General features: G+C 33.3%; 1 protein-coding gene across 8 annotated transcripts in view; it reads left to right on the top strand.

The window, feature by feature from the left end:
- PHF14 (PHD finger protein 14) overlaps nt 1–16394 on the top strand; it is a gene marked incomplete at its 3' end in the record, with an annotated part of 188844 nt that overhangs the window by 22798 nt on the left and 149652 nt on the right. For all 8 annotated transcript variants that reach the window (XM_081079227.1, XM_081079231.1, XM_081079229.1 and 5 more), the window contains 2 exons: nt 6137–6281; nt 14720–14879. In XM_081079227.1, coding sequence (XP_080935353.1) covers nt 6137–6281; nt 14720–14879 — 305 coding nt within the window. The remainder of the gene's footprint in view (nt 1–6136; nt 6282–14719; nt 14880–16394) is intronic.

Raw genomic sequence — 16394 nt, 5'->3', positions numbered from 1 at the left:
CCATCATCTGAGTAGTCACTGAATCTTTGCTTTAGATGTGTGGGAGTAAATATGAACTATATGTTCACATATATTTAGTGAATAACTTCTCTCTACAAAAAAAACCAAACATTTCTGTCATAAAACAAACATTTTTATCATAAAACTACAGTAATGACTCAGTTCTTCCACTTGAAGTTCTACTGCCGAAAGTTAGGTTTATCCATTGGGCCTGATATGCAACAGTCAAGACTCTTCAGTCAAACACAGTTGTGTCTCTGTCTGTGTGTTTATGTATATGTTTTTCTTCAAAAGAAAGATTGAGTTGTCTTCTCACATGTAGATGTATCTGTTACATCACATGTAGAACTATAATAATTAAGTCTGTCATTTTTGTTAATGTGTTTATAGTCACAAAAATTTACTTTTTTCACTTTACCAAGCACTTGTTTTTTTTTTTTTTTTCCATATCACTGAAATAGGTTAAACTGGTAGAAAAATTTTCTTTTTATGCTTTGTTTTCTTACATTTCTTTTGCTTATAAGTTTTATATAGCAGTGATTATCTACTTTAAGTAAGTTTCATTTAAAAATTTGGTGGAGGTAGCCAGTTAGCTCAGTTGGTTAGAACATGGTGCTGATAACACCAAGGTTGCCAGTTTGATCCCCACATGGGCCACTGTGAGCTGTGCCCTCCTTAAAAAAAAAAAAAAAAAAAAAAAAAAAATGTATCATTGGTCTCATTGGATGTTATTGACACACAATGATATTAGGTGATTTTTTTTTTTTACCCATATAATATGTAGCAGTCTGTGAGGGTTTATGTATCAGTAGAGATGAAACAGCAATTTATATTTTATAGTATAAACATTGTTTAACTTCTAGTTTGCCCACTTTTACAGGAAGAATATTGCTTGCCTCCAGTCCTATCCTAATTCTTACCTTTAGGTAAAGGCAAATTGTCATTTGGAATATAATATACCGTGTTTCACCGAAAATAAAACCTAACTAGACAATCAGCTCTAATGCGTCTTTTGGAGCAAAAATTAATATAAGACCCAGTATCACATCACATCACATCACATTACACCAGGTCTGATTGTAAAATAAGACCCGGTCTTATATTATAGTAAAATAAGACCGGGTCTTATATAAATTTCAGCTCCAAAAGACACATTAGAGCTGATTGTCCGGCTAGGTCTTGTTTTCAGGGAAACACGGCAATACTTATAATTTGTAGCACAGGCAGTTGCATATTCCCAATGCTAATTTATGGAATTAGAAGTATGGAAAAACCAGTTGCTCTTATTTGATTTAGGTATGTATCCAGTCTGTTTTATAGCACTTAGTACTCTATAGTTATTGAATAAGTTCACCTTTGGCAGCATCACTTTCTTCATTTTTATTAGCCTGACATTCACAAAAAGTAGGCTGGCTAATGATAGAGCCAAAGTGGTTAGATTTACGAGTATTAAGGTGTGGGGAATACCTCCATATGTTTAGAAATTTGCTGCATAAAATGTGTACATTAGCCATCTGTTAATAATCTGTAATACATAACGTATTGCTTATGAAGTTATAGACTATTTTTTATGATGCATTTAAAGGCCACATGTGCTGTTTAGTTTTTTTCTACAAGAAATAACTTTAATAAATAATGGGACTTTATATATTTAGGTTACCAATCCTAAAGGAATGAGATTCCAGAGCATTTCTTGGAAACGTGCCTTGTTTGTTCTTAAATAGCTAAATTAATTCCTCTTGTTAATTTTTGTTAATTTTCCTTTTGCTCTACCCTATACAGAAATGTAGAACTTAATAGAAAGTAAATTTTCCCTCAATAATAATCTACCTGAAAGCCTGATAATGGTTTTTGCCCCCCAAGACTGTTACTTGAATTCTTCAGTAATTTCTGATGATTTTAGTTCTATTTAAATGTTACTCAAATTAGATATCAAATTGTAAAAAGATGACTAAACGTAACCCTTGCTGTTTTATAGCCAATGTTTGTATCTTATTTTCCTAGTTATCTTAGGTAGTTATGCCTTGCCAAGTATCCATTAGTTAATACATATATATTTTATTATATTTGAAGTTTTGTTTTTCTGTTTTTACTTTTAAGTTTTCAAACACTGCTTTGTAGTAGAGATAGCTAAAAATGTGGCTTTAGAAATATATAATAGAACTTTTTTCTTGGCTGCTATGTCATGTTCTAGGTAGGGAAATGATGTTGGGTATCATATAAATGATGCCTGGGCACTTCAGTAATTTTGAAGTTTCTTAGAGGCTTTGATATTTTTTTTGATCAGGGGCCTTTTATAACTATTGACTTTTAACGGTCTTAATATACCTATGTCACAGGCCTTGAAATACTCTAGAGCAGTGGTTCTCAAACATTTTCGTCTCAGGACTCCTTTACATTCTTAAAAAATTATCGAGGATCCCAATTATTATATATGGTAGGTTATATCGATATTTACAGTTCCAAATTAAAACTCAAAACCTCACCTTACACCCATGAGAGAGTGATAAAGGCAAATTACATTAGTATTATTATGAAAATAGCCTTTACCTTGTGGACCTCCCTGAAGGAGAGTTCCCAGACCACACCTTGAGAACTACTGTTCTAGAATTGGGCATTGGATAAAATACATTTTCTGCATGTGGACACTTGCCTTTGTCGGTGCTATGGCATTTTTTTGAATTTAGCGCAGTTTGAACAATCCCCTCAATATGATCATGTGTCCTTTTCAAACTTTTATCTTGAAGCTTTAAGATTCGCTAAAGTTAGTTTTCTAAAGTTTTCTAAAGTTGTAGTTTTCTGAAGTAAATTTTTTGGGTAGAGCTATGTAGCATTTTCAGAAAATGGTTCCCATTTTTAGGATTTTGAAACTGGAGCTTTGGATGAGAATTAATATATGACAGAAAATCATATTAATAGAAATTTCAGAGAGAAGTATTTTTTTTGTTTGATTTGTTTTAATAAAAGGCTCTGTTAATGTTAAATGGATTAGATGTCTTGTCTTGTGAGGAAATGGCAATTGTTATCTGATTTGCTAATTAAAATGTAAACATTTTGCCAAAGTTTACAAATAGTCATTTGTGTTAAGGGCTTCTTACTTATTAATCAACTGCCTTTTTACACATTTCAAAATAAAACAAATTGCTGTAAGGCCTAAAAAAATCATTTTGTAAAACTGTTCAAAAATTACTTGAGATTCTTGAGAATTTAACCTTATAAAGAAAAACAGGAAGAAATATTGGTCAGACTTCTTTGTATGTTGATTTTTTTTTTCTCTCTTTAGGGCGATAGGATTCCTTTAGTTCTGGTTTTACATGAAGAGTGCTGGAATTTCATTCTATTAAAAGCATGTACAACTCTAAAAGAATTTATCCTGTTGGGTATATTATTTATAATCATCTATGTGGAATACATATATAAATAAACACTAAATATATTTTAGATCCATGGAGAATATTGAGCAACATTATCAATTTTGGTATAAATTTTAAATCCCAAGGGAAAAATGAAATAATTTACTATAATTTATTACTATAGTGTCCCATTTATTTTTGTAATTACCAGTAGAGTCCTTTAAGTTATTCTATAATATTAAAGTTATATTCTAGGTCGTACTCTTGAACCGTTCAAAACCCACTTTCTGATTTCTATTTTTATGTAAAAATCATACTCTAAAATGATATATTTTGTGGTAAAAACTTTAGCGTAACTTTTTTCTGCAGACACTCGAAAAATTATATACAGCTTTAGAAATATGCTGATAAAATTGATACTGAATTGGCTTTTATATTCTGATTATAAGTGTGCTAAACTTATGTTTGATCTATTAATGACAATTGAGCATAATTTTTTAAGAGAGTGTTATTTGGATTTTCCCATGGAATCAGTCAGCCATTTGGTTGGGAAATATTGTAGAGTTCTAGTTCCCCCGTTTCTCTCTTCATTATTATATTTGTAACAGGAGTATCTAATGATGGGAATCAGAGTGTCACAAATACCAGTTAATTTTTTTTCCTGCTTCTAAATGACAATATGTGTGGAGTGAAGTTGGTGTAGACATATAATTTAGCTACTTATGTTTTTTTGATAAAAATGGAAAAATTTGAAAATAATGGAATTAGAGCTACCTATTGATGTCAATTTTTCTGATCCATAAAAATTTACTTGTTTCCCACATGGGTAAACCTTATTCAAGGCCTGTTTAGTTGTAATTCCACCAGAGAAATATTGTTGAGTCCATAAACCAGAGTAGCCTCTCAGTCATCCAACTCTGGTTGTTCATTTGGTCTTTTTCTAGCCTGTGATTTTTTTTTTTTTAACCTCCATGTAGTATTCTAAGAAAAACGTCTTATTTGGACTGACCATGGGAAGTTGTTTAAAGTGGTTGTGCTAATTGAGGCTTACGACTTTTCTTTTGGGGTTCCAAGGAAGATTTCCCAGTGTAATAAATGGTCAGCTTATATTTCTCTTCTTGAACCACCTACAAGAAATACAGAGGAAAGAAGAATGGGAATGAACATTTATTGAGTATCTAGTATGTCTCGGGAATATTCTTGCACACATTGTCTTGTTAATTCTTACAACAACCTTTTGAGGTAGGTATGATTTTTATCATCCCATTTTACAGATGAGAAAACTGTACCTTCAAGGTTCAACACCTGTTAAATGAGAGCTGAGAATGAAACTAAAAAGCTTTTGGCTTGAAGTCAAAAGATGTTACATTGAAGCATGGCTAATGGGATGAAAATCTGGGTAGATTTTTGTCTTGCTCTCTGTACCAAAATCCTGTAAAATATGAGTTTTCTTTTCAGGAAGTTTTTATCTTTATTTGCTTTTCATGTCCAAAGCCCCTAAACTATTTGGTTTTATAACAAAAGAAGCAAAATACAAAATTTTAAAGTACTAGAATTCTCTAGAGAAATGGCATATATTCTTTTTGACTTTTGCATTCTTTTCTGATTTACTTTATAGATCAACTGCAAGTTTAGATGTATTACACAGAAATATATTGAAAGTGTTATTAATTGTGACACTCAAGTATCATTCAGATGTCACCAATTGCTATTGAAATGATGACTCTAAGTGTTACCTATCAATATTGGTCAATTTAAAAGAATATTAAAAAAAGTTAATATGAAACTATAGTTAATGATTATATGACATGGAACTGATTTATTAATTTATTTCTGAATGTGATTAGGTTCTTAAATGAAAATATACAGACTCAAGTGTCATCTTTTTATTATAGGTAATGAATACTAAGACAAATTTGTTAAATATGACGAGAATCATTGTCTTGTTAACGTATCATCTAAAATTTAAATCCATAATACAGAAGGTTTAAATTAAAAAAGCAAACTGTTCATTTTCTTGAAATATTATCTTTATGTTTATTAACGTATCTTTTTCCTTTTATTTTACAATTAGCCAGGTACCTTTATTAGCAATTTACACTAGATAATTTCTGACATAAACCTAATAGAGTGATCTGACTCTTCTAGAAACTAGATCCTTTTTTAGATGGTTTTCTATACCCTTATTCACAGAATATACTTCAGTAGGGGCTTATGTATCTATCCAGTAGTTTGATGACTCTGGAACTTCTGAATTCCTCTTATACACTTAAGGATTAGAGAGTCTGTAACTATGCCATCACATACATACTTGCTTTTGTGTTATCTTGAATTGATTTCTTCCTGTTTAATATATGTGTGTCTTGTCTCCCCTAGGTAGGATTTTAAGTTTCTGAAGAGTAGAAACCTAATGTTTTATACTTTTAAACCTATATATAGGGTTAATAATTATTTGTGGATTAATTCTTCCTTTCTCCTACTTTAAGGGATCAGACTATAATGTAGAATGTCAAAGTAGATGTAGAGTTGTTAGTTGTATGCTTACTTTTTTCATTTCCTTGAGGAGGGAGAATATGGGACTTTCAGAGAAGTTAAAAAATTAGAGGGCACTTATAGGGTCTTGACAAAGAGGTGTACTTCTCCAAACGTAGCATACTCTGAAATTACTAAAAGAATGGAGAATGCACCATAATTTTGGAAATGCATAAAATAGTTAAAAGAGAATTTTGTTGAAGTTACCCCTTAATTTAAATATGTGATTTTGTGGTATATTTTAATAATAGGACTCGCTGATTCTTGAGAAGAGTCAAAACTGGAGTTCTCAAAAAATGGACCATATTCTGATTTGCTGTGTTTGTCTTGGAGATAATAGCGAAGATGCTGATGAAATAATTCAGTGTGACAATTGTGGCATTACAGTCCATGAAGGTAATTTTGCTTTGTTTTTTCTCTTTTTAAAAACTGCTGATTTACACTGCATTTAAATAAGTAAAATCAACTCTTTTACATTTGTAGTATTCTAAGATTTTTCTATAATACTCCATGATGTTTCAATTGATATAAGACATACTGAATCCTTAAAATATGATGGGTGTTGCTTTTCAGATTACGTTAATTTTAAATGTGTGTTTTTTTGTTTTTAACTCTTAAGTTTGGGGTGACATTGGTTAATAAGATTATATAAGTTTCAAGGGTATAATATTATATTATCTATATATTGTATTGTGTGCTTATCACCCAAAGTTTAGTCTCCTTCCATCACCGTGTATTTGACCCACTTTACCCTTTTCAGCCTCCCCCCACGCTAAATGTGTTTTTAAATAATTAAAACAGAAATGTTATGTGGAAACCTCAGTATTTCTTTGATGGTTAGTGTTATGTATTTTTTTCTTCATGGCATTTTTTTATCTCCAGTTTTTAAATGAAATTTAGATGTAGAAAAAGTCTAGTCTAAAGTTAGTCCAGTGGAATGTATAACAGTATTTTAAAAATTACATTCTAAATTTAGGGCTGTTATATAGTTTCTTCTTTCTTAATTATTAAATTTTGAACTTGAAAGGAGAATTTATAATCTTTTAAAATCTGAAATAGGAGTCACTGTAATATATTAAAAGGAGTTTTCCTAATTTTTTAATCTTTTATGTAATTTTTTACTTAAAAGTTTTATTTTGACATAATTTCTGACTTACAGAGTTATAAGAGTAATACAAAGAATTCCTATATTCTCTTTACTGAGATTTCCCCAATGGTAACATTTTGCTATTTTTCTGACTTCTGTGAGAGTAAACTGTAGACATAATATCCCCCCGTTACCACAAAATACCTCAGTTTTCATTTCTTAAGAAAAAGGGCATTCTCTTACATACCAAATAAGTATCAAAGTCAGGAAATCAGCACTGATAGAATACTTTTATTCACATTTTACCAATTATCCCAATAATGTCAATTGTAGCAAAATAAAATCCATGATGTACTACATTTGGTTGTCATGTCTGTTTTAGTCACTTTTAATCTAGAACAGATCCTAAGTCTTTATGTATCATGACATTGGCATTTTTGAAGAATACAGGCCAGTTCTTTCATAGAATATCCTTAATATTGGGTTTTTCCTGTGTGTTCTCGTGATTAGAGTTAGGTTGTGTGCTTTGGGCAGGAATGCCATAGAGGTTATGTTGTGTTCTCAGTGTATCATATTAGGAAGCATATAGTGTTTATTTGTCCAGTTGCTGATTGATTTATTTTGATCATTTGGTTGAGAGGGTGTCTTCCAGGTTTTTCTGTGGTAAGTTATTATTCTTCCCTATCACTTAATATTTTTTTCCCCCTATAAGGGCCGTGACTACCACAGAACACTATTTCTAAGGCCTTGCCCTTACTACCTGCTGTTCTGGTATGACAGCCCTCCTCCCAGGTGGTTCTGGGAGTCTGCGGGACTTAGGGGACCTTTGCCTCCTGTGGCGCCTGTGCTGCTTTAACTCTTCTGTTGCCTTCATATGCAGCTGCCCTCTTGCTGCTAAGGCTCGCTGTGGGAATGTCTCCTATGTCTGTTATTCGTTAATTTCTTTTTAGTAATGTTTGTTGAGTATCTTCTGTGTGCTACGTATCCTGTAGGCTTTAGGCATATAGAATAAACAGAATATAGAAATTGCTGACTTCATGGAGCTTAATATTTGGTAAGAGACAGGCAATGAAATGATAAAACAATAGATACATACATATCAGGGGGTGATCTGGACAATGGAGAAAAATAAAGCAGGACAAGGGATATTGGGAATGCTCTGGGTGAAGCTGGTTGAGTGGATCGGTAGAAGTTTGTCTCTGATAAGGTGTTATTTGGGCAGTAACTTGAAGAATGTGAGGGAAGAGCCATATGGATATTTGGGGAAAGAACAGGAAGAGGGACAGTGAATATAAAGATCTTGAAGTGGGAACATGCTTGGAATAATGGCACAGAGAGTAACATGGCTAGAACTGAGTGAGCCGGCTGGTTATGGTGGGGTAGAGATTGGGGCAAACAGGTGAGGCATTGCAGGTCATAGTACTGAGTTTAGATTTTACTGTGATGGATAGAGGAAGACTTACATGAGTTCTGATCACAGAATTAATCTAATCTGATTTGATTTATATTTTGGAAGGATCGCTCTGACTGTTGGGTTGAGAGTAGACTTAAGTGGGTCCAAGGTAGGAATCAGGAATACCATTTAGGGAGACCATTGCAATGTTCCAATGTTTGGTTTTAAACTGTCTGGAGTGGGGGTAAGATGTTGGGACTAGAGATAAAAATTTGGGACTCATCAGCCTGCAGATGTTACTTAAAGCTGTGAGATTGGATGTATAATCTAGAAAGCAGTAGATTGGTCCTTGCACTTCAGCGGAGATGGGGAACACATGGCCAGTCAATGAGATTGGAGGGGAACCATGGGAGAGACTCCCAGTTGAAATCAGAAACTGGCCCCCTTTCCCTGGACAGGAGGGAGAGAAGAACAGGCAGATCACTCCAGAGTGGTAGGTGGCAGGTTTAGTCAGCAAAGGAACTTAGGATGCTTGCTTTGGGCGTCAGCAAGACAAGTATCTTTACTCACCCGGCAGCCAGAATCTTTTAAAGTATATATAGAAAACGTAACTGGAGTTGGTAACGTAACTGGAGTTGGTCACGTACCCAGTCCAGGTAGTCTCAGCAGCACATTTTTATCTCAGGGCTGTGTCCTTGGGCAACGTCTAGTGCCAGGAAGGCAAGTGGAACACATATTCCATGTACAAGGGAGGGGTTGGGAGTCTCCAGCTGCCCAGGTCCCAGCTCTTGGGTCAAACTGGTGATGACCTTCCTAACAGGCCATTTGCATTTTATTTGCTGTTACTTGCTGTACATTTCATTTGTCATTTCTTAATAGGTTTTACTTGTCTTTTTCCTATTGACTTACTGGAATTCTTTTTTTAGTGTTAATCCTTTGCCTGCTGTATGTATCACAATGATTTTTCCACCCTTGCAAATATTTTTTTTATCCTGATCCTGACCTGTACCTTTTAACTTTGGTATTTTTCAGTGTTCAGAGTGTTGTTTTATAGTCACATCTGTAGGTCGTTCTCTACTACTTTTAAGTCCCATAATGAATTTTCATCTAAGATTAATTCAGAGAAAGGGAAATTTTATAAAGTATAATAGGAAGTTAGTGTTGCTAGGATTTGTTTGCTTTTCAAAAATGCAGTTGCCTAGTAAATGTAATTCAGCCATACAACTTTCCCTTAACCATTTCATGGTTAAACATGAACTTCTTGAATGCTTTATTTTAGAGAAAACTATTTTTCTACCATAATATAATACATGAATACTAAATAAAATTGTGGGAAATATAGAACAGAGAGTAGAAAAAAACATTTGGAATGGTCCAAATATCCAGACCACCATAGTTAGTGTTTTGGTGTATTCCTTTGTCTTTTATTTCCTCCTTCCTCCTCCCCCGCCCCCCTCTTTTCAAACATACTCCTTAAGGAATCATTATTAAGACTTTTAAGAGACTTTTAAGTTGAGGTTTTGCTAAAAGATAGTACTCCAAATCTTGCTCTTTAAATATGATTCTCTGATTACTTTTCAGAGGACTCACTTCATCTGGATAAATCTCTTTTTTTTTTTTTTTTGAAATGGAAGGGTTTCAAATTGTCATTTAGTGTAAACACCTTTGTGACGAGATCTTGTAACTGACTGGTAATGGTAGGGTACCTGACTGTGATGTCAGTTATCCTGACGTGTTGACTGAAGAAAAGTGTCAGTAAGTGTCACAGTACAAGACAGAGCATTAGGCAGTGCACTTGCCAGCACTTACCCTTAAGTTTAGTTGTTATGCATTAAATCAGATCAGGTCTACTATGAGATGTCTCCCCCCATTTGTTTATTTTTTATTCTGCTGTTAGCCTAGCTGTAGACTATTTTTATTTCTTAGTGTATGCAAAAATATGTCCTCATGAGTGGGTAGTAAAGTATGTTCAAGTTATAACCACTTGGACTTTATAAGTCAAAAGGCACTTTGGTTCTTTTATGCTTTAGGATATATTTCTGACAGGTGTCATGAATATTATAAGTTCTTTACTCACAAACAACATTACTCATTTTAAAATCTTTTAGTGGATTTTGTAGTCAGAGGTCAAGGTATAGGATGTTAAATATAGAAAAAAGGGTTTTAAGTTTTTAAATGGCAACTTTTATGTTCCAATTTCTATACTGAGAAATAATATGGATAGATGTAATTAAATACACATTGCAGCTAATGTAACTCAGTCTCAGAGATGCCGTTTGTCCAGATACATCGCAGGAAGGCAGAAGACTTCAGGCCTTCTGGTCCCTCGTGACAAGTTGAATGGGGGAAATTTCCACTCATTTGGACTATGCATACCCTTGCCTAATTCAAAACAATTGTAAACACATTTTATATTATTTTTCCTTAAATATGATTTGTGTAGGTTGCATGTGTGACTTACAGGTTGATCCTAATTAGCTGTGGAAACATGTTTTCTATGTTTACTCATTTGAAAACATGATTAATTCATGTGGAATGGATTTTGTATGTCCATAATATTTTTTAATTTTATACATTTACCCATATAAAAATCTTATTTTCCATAATCATATTTAACAATCACCTTTTGTATATTTTACTCAGATAGGTAGAATAAACATTGTTTTATAGTAGTTTAAATTCTGTTTTGTATGGAAGAAAGAAAAAAAGATTTTAAAATGCGTTTAGTCATTAATTAAAATGGATTAGAGTGGTTATAAAGTGCTAGAACTTTGGTCTATGGCTGAGTAAACCCAACAGTTACGGCAAAGAAATATGGGGAACATGGCAGGTGAAGGGCAAGGAGAGAACTCTGTAAAGGTGATTACATGGTGTGGGTTAGTTTTCAGGGGTAGTGAGGCTGAAGAAGAAATTCTATCCACTTGCTGGTTATTCTTTGAGCTTGCATGAAACCAATCTTCTAGGTTACAAAGTAGAAATTTTCTGAGACAAGCTCTCAGAAATCATTTCTGAGGTCATTCCTAGGTGTTAAAGCTCTGTGCACATGTTTGTTGTGTGAAGTATATTCTTTAAAATGTAGAACTGAAATTTCATTATTTTCTAAAAAAGTGAACTGCTGTAATTTACCTTGGTTTTGGTGAATGAAATGAATAAAATGCATAGCCCCTGGGGGGATTTATTATCTTGGTAATTGCTTTTTTTGTGTGAATACAGATGAATGTTTCTTTGCTTCAAAGAAACATTATTTTGTAAAGAAAATAGATTCTTTCCCCTTGTATTATTGCACAACCCTTTGAGAAAACAGATTGACTATTTTTATTTTGTTTTATGATTTGTCTTTGAATACAGTATTATTCTTACTGTTCCTTTACCGGAAAAATTGTCCTTTATTGGTGACAATCAATAACTGCTCCCGAGAAGAAAATTGTATTTCCTTTTCATTTTATGATTTGTCATTTGAAAAATGTACATCTGAACAGAAGTGATGAAGATGATGCTTATCAACCACAATTTAATGATATTAAAGAAATCAATGAGTTTTGATTACTTTGCTTATCTATCTTGTATACCAAAGTCTAGCTCCTTTGAAATCTTTTCTTTGGCATTCTTTTATATTACTTTTACATTATGTTAAGTTTCACTGCTATAAAGCCTTTGAAAAGCTTAAGATGACAATTGTTGGATTTGCCTGAAGCAGCTTATATAAATTATAGTTACAAATCAACTTTTAGTTTTCTGCCTGCTAGGCTATTTTAATTATAATTTGTATTGAGTGGTAGTATTGTATAAATAAAATAGTTACACATGACTGTTGACCTATTAAATGACATCTAGTAAATTAATGTTACTTTAAAATTATTTACTAATTGTATGTTCTTTTTCTGAGTGATTTGACTCAGTATTTCATTTATATAGTTATTATGTTTTGTTTTGTTTGTTTTTTAATTTGCGTATCTTTGGTGGTAAGAAGGCACTCCCAATTTAGGCTCCTGTTACCTGTTTAGTGTATAGCCAATTCAGATAATCACATGACCTTACATTGGATATACCGGGGGTGCCAAAAAAATGTATACAAGTGGACACTTTGGTCGACGTTGCTCAAGCATTAGTTCGCCATAATCAGAAGTGACTGGACGCTGACAGTAACCACTTTGAGCACCTCTTGTAATTGCAGAAGTCAAACGTGACTTGTATTCATCCTTTGTTATCGGTATATATTGAGTATTACAATGTTAATACAGTTTTCTTTTTTTAAAATGTGTATACATCTTTTTGGCACCCTCTGTATATAAACTTAACCAAGTGGTGAAGCCTTTTAACAGGTGATCGTCACTTAGATGTTTCTCACAGTTGTTTTTCTAATGTCTTCAGTTTATTGGAGATTACTCTGGGTGTCCCTTGGAATTTAGCATTAAGACTACCCTCTTAGAATAAACCTGGTCAGAAGGGTCCTGGGATGGTTGATATTTCGATGTTTGTAGAAGTGACCTATCTCGAGAGATAGGAGATCACAAAAATGCCCCAGCCTAAAGATGAAAAGGGCATACATTTGGACTAGAATTAAGCCGTGATCTATTTCACTACTATGTATGCATGAAGTTCTTTTCTAAAGGAAATTTTAACATGAGTGCCATGTCTTTCTTTCTAGAAGAAGAGCAATTGGTATTGCTGTTGGTATTAGTCCAGCACCATTTAGGAAAAGCAAAATTTTTAGGAGTCATGACTATTGTAGTCACCAGAGGAATGCTCTCTATTGTAAAACATCACTAGTCAGCATAGTTTTTTTATAGTCTGGGTGAAATTGTCTCTCAACTTTTCAGTTCCCCTTTAGTGAATTCCATGATTGTCAGTATTTTGTTGGTACCAATGCATTCTTCTTTGTATCATTATACTGAGAATATTCGTGATGAATGTGATATCGTTTTCTAGTGAGTTTGGTTTGTTTGCCAGGCAGGGAGAGCCTCGTCAACACATTTATAGACAAAATTGAGTTTTAGGATATTTCGTGATGAGACCCTGATCTTAACAAGATATTGATAGTGATGGCCTCCCTGAATTTCTTGTTAGCTTACATCTTTACATCTGATCTACTTTTTTTAAGGTCAAAATCAGGGAAAATCTTTTTGATTTTATAAAATTTTTACACAGATCTGGAAACCCAAAAAATAACTTCAACTATTATTTATAGAGGAGCATTTGTGATCTTGTTTCCTGGCAATTGTAGTCAGTTTTGGTTCAAATAAACTTATAAAAATTCTCTAAAAATATTATTTATAATTCCAGACATGCATATTTGAGTTAATAAGGAAACCTTTTGCTTTTGATAATTGGAAGGTAGTTGAAGTGCGTGTGTGTGTGTCTATACATATATATGCATATATATATATGTGTGTGTGTGGGTATATGTACACACATATACATATATATATAAAACGTGTCCTACTCTAAAATGTAAAGACTGATCCCAAATAATCTTTGGTGTGTTCATGAGGATCTTTAAAAATTTTTATCACATTATCTGCTTAAATGATTTAACTAACTCCTCTCATAATGAGTTATTAGTGAATGAGAAGAGGAAAAGAGAGTAATCTCTTGTTTTCATTCATTTTGATTATGAATAAATTTTTACAGAAGTTATTAATAGAATAATAAATGTTTAAAAAGAACAAATACCTCACATAGCTAGAGGCTGGCTCATTTGTGAATGGAACTCAGCTTGTCTAACTCTAGTCTGAACTATTCAAATTGTTCTGTAGTACTCATTTGTATGTGTGTATGCGCGCACCCGCGTGTGTGTTTCTCTGTTTTATTTTCCTTTTACTAATACTTTGCACTTGTGGTTGTATAATGTATTTTAATTTGCCATCTCCAAAATTAAATCAGGGGCTTTTATGTTTGTATTTTTGTTTTGCATGACTATAGTCTTTTGTATAGATTTTATTGTCTAGTACAAAGGGAGCTCAATAGATATTTACTAATCAATAGTTCCTAGACTCAGTCTGATTTTATTTTGTGAAAACTCATATTTAAGTAATTATTTTAATTTAAAAAAATTTAAAAGAACTATAAACTCCCCCCCTCCCCTTGCTTTTCTAGTATTTCTAAAACTATTTTTTTTTAATTTTTTTTATTTTTTCTAAAACTATTTTAAAACATTTATTTTATTGCATATACTATGGTAGGTGAAAAAGCATTGTTTATAAAATGATTTCATTTTTGTGTTTTGATGTTAATATCATTATGATAAGCTTTTTCAGAATTTTCTCTACTTACCTTCCCTTTTTCTTTTGTGGTTTTATAAATGTGAGCTCAACAAATAAATTATTTAATCATACTTTTTGTTTTTTTTTTTAGGTTGCTATGGAGTTGACGGAGAGAGTGACTCCATTATGAGTTCAGCTTCTGAAAACTCCACTGAACCTTGGTTTTGTGATGCCTGTAAATGTGGTGTTTCCCCTAGCTGTGAACTATGCCCTAATCAGGATGGAATTTTCAAGGAGACAGATGCTGGAAGGTTAATGTCATAATTCTGTTGGGTTAATATACCTGCTTTATAATGTGTCTGCTTTTGACTAGTCTATTCTGTTACTCTGATTTTCTGAGTTACACCCTTTCATTTGATTGCTTCTTTGTATCTTGTTGACATAGAGTAAATGGACAGTAGGCTACAGATCAGAGCAGGGAGGAGGAAAGACCCAGTACCTACATTTGCCTTTATACCCATAATACCATTTAATTCAAATATTAACCCTATGATGAGACAAGTGGTAAAATTTCCCATTTTATAGGTGTAGTACCCAAGGCTTAGATCATTTAAGTAATCCTGTTTTTCTCAAGACCACAAGCTGGTGAATAGTCAAGTTTGAACCTGTATGTGTTTCACTTTAAGAGTGTATCATTGTTTTGTACACTTGAAACTAAAAAAATAAAAATAAATAAAAAAAGTGTATCAAGAGACAGAACCCATAGAGAAATTTAAAAAGGGAAGTTTAATTTAAAGAATTACTAAGCTATGATACAAGAATAACCCTAAGACATAAAAGAACTCTAAAGGATACTCTAGGGTTGAAGGAGAGATCTAAGGAATGACAGATTTGTAAGGATGACCCCTTCCTCCAAGCCGGGGTGCAAACTGTTAGACAAAGTGTAGTTGCAGCATCCTGGATGACAGAGAAGTGTGCTGGTTTGCCTGGGCCAGAAATGATCTGTGGTTCTTGGTGAGTGGCTGAGCCCAGGTTGCAGAGGGAGCTGGGACACTGGTGTGAAACCTGCAGTACGTGGTGTCTGTTGTGAGGGCCACAGGAAAGTAAGTGATGTCCAGGCTAGGCCTATGAGGTCACTGAGGAATGGTGTATGTGGCTGGGGCAGGGCCCTGGCAGATGTCCTCCCAGTCCTTCTGGGAAGCCCATTCCTCTTACAAGGCCCTCCATCACTCTCTTGGGAAGCTTAACATCATGCTCACTAAAGCAGAAAAGCTGAAGACCTTCTGTCCATTATTTCAGAGCAGATAGGGAAAGGTGGATTTGGAGCTGAGAGGCAGTAAATTGTTAAATAGCACAAAGACCTATGTTCCTTTTACTGTTGTATTCACACCTATCTTTGTCATCTCATCTGAGCAGTTGTCATCATAGTAGTGTTGGTCTCTTAAATGTGTTTTTCCCATCCATCTGGGATGGATGACTAAAATATAAGAGTAGTTCCTAACCTTTCATATTTTATAGATTACTATCCACAACATCTCCCACCCCATAAGAGGGGGTGCTCAGTTTTTTATTTTGCAGCATAAAGACAGTTCATTGTTTTTAATCAAATATACTTAATCTTTTAATAAGAACAACAAAACAACCCATACAAATTATAATCATCATTTCCCATATTTTAATATTGAAAACGATAGGATATATTTTGTCCCAAAATTAAGGATAGGATTTCAAATTTAATAACTATGATTTTGGTAAAGTAAAAACTGTTTTTCTTATTTTTCTCATTTTGCCTTAATTGATAGACAGGCCCTTGCCATGTAAGATTA

Source organism: Rhinolophus hipposideros, assembly GCF_964194185.1.
Source record: "Rhinolophus hipposideros genome assembly, chromosome: 18".
Classification (NCBI taxonomy): Eukaryota; Metazoa; Chordata; class Mammalia; order Chiroptera; family Rhinolophidae; genus Rhinolophus; species Rhinolophus hipposideros.
This window is presented reverse-complemented; position numbering and strand designations above follow the sequence as displayed.